Genomic DNA, 6084 nt, shown 5'->3' on the forward strand with positions numbered 1-6084 from the left:
CCCTTTCCCCTGTGGGTCCTGACCTGTGCTTGTCAATCTTATCTGTAATCTAATCTGGGATCTGCTAACGTTCTCGCGGTTGAGCCGTTTTGTCTTTCTTCTGCTTAATTATTAACAAAATGCAGCATAAATCCATTGTGCCGCTGGACACTTCCTTGGCAATCACAAAACTTTATTATTGTTACCGATAGGTATAAAACTATGTATTTTGTCAACAATATTGATATATATGCCATTATATCCTATTTTAGTGTGCCATCTCTGCATAACTCAAGTTTGCCTACCAATGCTATGATTTTATTAAGTTCAAGGTGGTCTGGAACTAATCCTAGTATTAGTTCTCTCCTTTCCGCTAGAGACTGCATGTGTTTTGAGTTGCACAGCGCACAGGCCCAGCCGAGGTCACTGATTATCTCTGGAGGAATACAATAACAGCTCATTGGAGTTAACTTGACCATCTATGACAAAGCCACAACACCTCCAGCGACGCCGGTCAGAGCCAAGGTCTTGCCAAAGTCTCAACCTACGAGCAAGGCTCCTCATGGCCAGATGTCATCGTCAGAGCTGATAACTTACTTTGTGTATAACTGTTGTGATCATTGACTGTTTAGTCAGAGATATTTTTGCTGTACGGTGCCTCGTGGATTGATTCTTTCTCTTAAAACAATGTCAACCTTTTTAATTTGAGAACCGGCCTGTGTCTGTCTTTGATTTCGTCTCATCCTTTTTACACTGGGTTTTCAGCTGTTTAACTACAAATGGGTTTAATTAACATAGAGCAGGATTTACAACCCTTATCAGCTCTTTTATCTACTTTATCAGTTACTGTGGGAATGGGCTTTGTCTCCATATGGGCAATACTATCAGACCGGGGGCAGTACCTATTAGGCATGGTATGTGTGACCCAAGTGCACAGCAAGGAGGAGGCAAAATGGAGGATTAAAGCCCACCCGGGCCAGTTTATTAAGGAGAATTCCAGTCATTTTAGATGTTTGCTTTGATGTGTCGCTAATCACTCACCAATATACAAAGGGCCGTTGAATTTTTCCAGAGAAGCCCCTGTTGTCCATTGTGGAGACCCCTTCCCCTGGCATAATGGAGTAATGTGTATAAATGAAAATCGCCTATTTTAGCACCTCCAAAGTTCGTTTTCGTTTCACTGATCCTCATTATGCAGTGTACTGACACTCAAACATGCACTACATGTCCCTTATGAGCTGCCGTTCATGCAGAACGACATGGAGCTGGTTGCTTGTTTCTCTCACAGAATCTGGCAACCCCGAGGACAAGCTTCACATCACAGCAAACATCTAAAATGACTGGAATTCTGCTTTAACAATAAGCTCAACAACAACGGGGGTAGAGGGGTGTAGGCTCCGCTGGCTGCTCCAACTCAGCTGGGGATCCCAGGAAACTGGAGAGGAGAGGAGAAGCAGGGTCAGAGATAAACTCACAAGGAATGTGTGCCCTGCCACTGTGTAAGGTGAACAGGCTAAGAGCTCTACTACACTGGGAAACTAGTCAGCAAGCTATACTTTACCATACGAGTGGAAAGGTTAAGATCTGACGCAAAGCCGCATGCCGGCCAGGCTATTATAGCCTCTGGGGTGATTGCCAACGCAGGGCAGGTGAGGAGATTGGGGACTGGAGGCAGGTGGGCTGAGAGTGTGCCGTTGAGGCCTCTGGGTGGTGCTGATGAGCACAGAGAGGCCACAGCACAGCAGCAGGATGTGGAGGCGAGAGGGAGCGAGACGTAACAAACGATTCATGTTGGGAATGCATGCCCCCCCCCCACCCAGTAATGCAATACCCATTGTACCTGGTGTACCCATTGTCAGAGTACCTGTTCAGGATCCCTAGCAAGAGCATCCAGAAGCTCCAGTACATCCAGAACAGTGCTGCTAGGATCCTGATTAGAGTGCGGAAATACGAACACATTACACCCATCCTTCATTCACTACACTGACTTCCCATCTCCGTGAGGATCGAGTACAAGGTCTCCCTCATCACCCATCAGTGCATCTACAGCAATGCCCCCTCCTACCTAAAGGAACTCCTCAAACCCCCGAACTCCACCCGCTCACTCCGCTCTAGAAACTCAAACGCACTCGAGCCCCACACAACAAATCTCCGCACCATGGGGGATCGGGCCTTCTTCTCAGCAGCACTAGACTGTGGAATGCCCTCCCGGACCATCTGAGAGCACCACAGCCCATTGACATTTTTAAAAGGGGCCTAAAAACCTTCCTTTTTAACAAGGCATTTGCCTAATGCCTAGATAGAGATGTAGTTGTTTTATCTTTTTAAACTTCTACTGTGTTTTGCTGACTTGATTTGAAGTTTATTCATTACACTGTTTATTATTATTGTTGTTGTTTTATTCTTTCTTTTTTTGTTTTTAACCTGTAGCACTTTGAGATTTGTTTCAAATATAAAGTGCGTTACAAATAAAATGTATTATTATTATTGTTACCTGTTGTACCCGTCAGGGCCGGACTGGGACCGAAATTCAGCCCTGGCATTTTGGTCCGGACCGCCCCCCCCCCCCCCCCCCCCCCATTTTGTCAACGGGGGGGGGGGGGGGGGGGGGGGGGGCGTTTCACTGAGCCAGCCCATGCCCTGCACATGAACTCTGCGGCCGCACTGAGGCACCTGCTGGAAAGCATCCCAGCCCAAACATTAACGTAACTAATAATTGGGCCGCGCGACTCGGATATGACCGTAATAACCCTAAAACATTTTTAAAAATATATTTTTCAAAAAAAAAAAAAAAAAAAAAAAGTTTTTTTTTTTTTTTTTTTTTTTTTTGGGCCCAGTGGCCCACTGGCCCAGCGGCCCACCGGGCATTTGCCCGGTACGCCAAATGGCCAGTCCGCCGCTGGTACCCGTCTGTGTCCCGTTTATGTTCATATATGGAGATCTCTGTATCTATCTGTCTGCCTGTGTCCCTTTTATAATTCCTTTTAACAGGTCGTTCATGAAAGTCCTTGCGGTCTTGTTTCCAATGAGAACCTGTGAAAAATTAGGGGTTAAGAGTCTTGCTCAGGGACAAATCTCATTTCATCGACACATATGCTGGCCTGGCCTGGAATTGAACCTGGGGCAACCAGGGCCTCTGGCTCCCTAGGCGGGCTCACTAACCACTCAGCTATGGCCGCCCCATATAATGCCCATATAAGGATATCTCTGTATCTATCACAGTCTGTCCATGTCACTTTTATATGCCCATATATGGAGATCCCTGATGTCATCAGTATATGCCCATAGATTGACCAATATGCCCATATATGGGGATATCGGACAGATCGGCAGTTCTGGACAATCGGATATCCACGTACAGTATGCCTAATAGCTGAGTGTACTGGTCTGATCAGGGGTTCTAGACAGCCTCCTAACTCACCGACTCAATGCCAAGCGCGACACTCCCTCGGGTTGTTAGCGACGCCAGCGCCGAGTTTGATGTCAGTTGGTCGGTTCTCGAGATATGTGAACTAGAGACGCACTTATGCACGCACAGACGGCGGACAAAGATTTCACGTAGGATAGTACTTGAAGGCCAGTCTATGAAGACATATTGATGACATCAGGGATCTCCATATATAGGCATATACTTGGAGGCCATTCTATTATGTCTGTCTGCATGTTTGCCTTCAATGCACTTTCCAAATATGGACATCCTCCACTGCCATGCCTAAATATGGAGATGACTGACATCATACTGATGGCGTCAGAGTACTGCAACTACTAACTATGGACGTACTACATTACGTCTACATCACGTTGACATCACAACAAAAATCATATAAAGGCAACAGGAAAACCCTGCAGGCTACCATTCATCTGAATCCTCTTCTTACAAGGTGAAAGCTGTCCAATCGAAGTCTATCATGGAGAATGAAAACGCAGCACTGGTTTTTGACAATGGATCTGGTATGTGCAAAGCCGGATTCGGCGGAGACGATTCCCCTCGTGCCGTCTTCCCCTCCATCGTCGGTCGCCCCAGGCATCAGGGAGTGATGGTGGGTATGTGCAAGAAGGACTACTATGTTGGTGACGAAGCCCAGAGCAAGAGAGGTATCCTAACACTGAAGTACCCCATCGAGCACGGAATTGTCACCAACTGGGATGACATGGAGAAGATCTGGCACCACACATTCTACAACGAGCTGAGAGTTGCCCCCGAGGAGCACCCTGTTCTGCTCACAGAGGCCCCCATGAACCCCAAAGCCAACAGGGAGAAGATGACCCAGATCATGTTCGAGAGCTTCAACACCCCCGACATGTACGTTGCCATCCAGGCCGTGCTGTCCCTGTATGCCTCTGGTCGTACCACCGGTATTGTCATGGACTCAGGTGATGGTGTGACCCACGTAGTGCCCATCTACGAGGGCTATGCCCTGCCCCACGCCATCCTGCGTCTGGATCTGGCTGGCCGTGACCTCACAGACCACCTCATGAAGATTCTGACAGAGCGTGGGTACTGCTTCACCACCACAGCCGAGAGGGAAATCGTGCGTGACATCAAGGAGAAGCTGTGCTATGTCGCCCTGGATTTCGAGCAGGAGATGGAGAAGGCTTCTTCCTCCCTGGAGAGGAGATATGAGCTGCCCGATGGACAGGTCATCACCATCGGCAATGAGAGGTTCCGTTGTCCAGAGGCCCTCTTCCAGCCTCGCGTCCTTGGTATGGAGTCCTGTGGTATCCATGAGACCACCTACAACAGCATCATGAAGTGTGATATGGATATCCGTAAGGACCTGTACACCAACACTGTGTTGTCTGGAGGTTCCACCATGTACACAGGCATTGCTGACAGGATGCAGAAGGAGATCACAGCCCTGGCCCCATCCACCATGAAGATCAAGATCATTGCGCAACCAGAGCGTAAATTTTCTGTCTGGATCGGAGGTTCCATCTTGGCTTCCCTGTCGACCTTCCAGCAGATGTGGATCAGCAAGCAGGAATACGATGAGTCCGGCCCCTCTATCGTCCACCGCAAATGCTTCTAAACAGACTTCCTCTTTTTTGCCCCCCCCCGACCAAATGCCCAAAGACTTCAGCTCTGCAAAAAACATTCTCATACACACTCATAGCTCTTTGCAAAACACACCGCACATTCTCATACACACTCATAGCTTGTTACATTTCACGCTTGACTCTGATAAAAAACTATTAATATAAAAAATATGACAAAAAAAAACAACACCCCCACAATAAACCTACAAAGAAAGTAAATAAAATGAAAATGAAAACAACAAAAAAGAAATACACAGACGTTATCCCACATGGGAGCCATGCCCATGCATGGAACTTCCATGTGGATCTCTGACATCATAATGATTAAGTCAGTCTCGCCCAAATATGGAGAGACAGTGGGCCGCCTAAGTTGGCCTACTGGCAGTGTGCACAAAAACTGGCACGCTCCGGACCACCAGACAGAGACAAAAAAAGAAGACACAAACAGACACACGCTTATAGGCGGCTATGGCTAGCCTCCTACAGAGCCACACTGTAAAACATTAATCATCAGACCTCAGTCTCTCTGTCAGTATCCTTTTTATGCCCATCAGATATGCGCATATATGGAGATCTCTGTATCTGTCTGTCCTTGTCCCTTGTCCATGGGACAAGACAATACTGATGACATATGCCCATACCCCCCTTTGTGGACCTCCGATGCCCATATATGGGCATACCCCCATTTGTGCACTGCCGATCTGACAGGCAATATGGACAAGGGACAAGGACAGGTACCGAGATCTCCATATATGGGCATATCGGCCGGATCGTCGATCCACAAAGGGGGAATGCCCATATATGGGCATATACTGATGACATCAGCGATCTCCATTTATGGAAATTAAAGGGACAAGGACTGACAGATACAGAGATCGGATAGACGGTGCGACATAGGTGTCAGGTAGCAGAAGATTCAGACCCAGCCATGGTGCCCCTGGAACACACCTGTCCCATCTGCAGGACACAGATGCCTACCTGACCCCAAGACATTCAAGCAGCACTTTGAAAGTATTAACATCCCAAGTCCCCCATGCGGCCATGCCCCCTGAGCTGGCTGATGTTGTT

General features: G+C 47.7%; 1 protein-coding gene across 1 annotated transcript; it reads left to right on the top strand.

Moving 5' to 3' along the window:
* Positions 1–3887: 3887 nt before the first annotated feature.
* LOC311040296 (actin, cytoplasmic 2-like) lies at positions 3888–5021 on the top strand (the record flags this gene model as incomplete). The annotated part of the gene is made up of 1 exon (XM_084050492.1): positions 3888–5021. The coding sequence occupies one exon, from the start codon at positions 3888–3890 to the stop codon at positions 5007–5009; it is 1122 nt and encodes a 373-aa protein (XP_083906618.1). The 3' UTR covers positions 5010–5021.
* Between the last annotated feature and the right edge of the window lie 1063 nt (positions 5022–6084).

This window comes from Gymnoscopelus microlampas (assembly GCF_963454915.1).
Source record: "Gymnoscopelus microlampas genome assembly, chromosome: 23".
Lineage (NCBI taxonomy): Eukaryota > Metazoa > Chordata > Actinopteri > Myctophiformes > Myctophidae > Gymnoscopelus > Gymnoscopelus microlampas.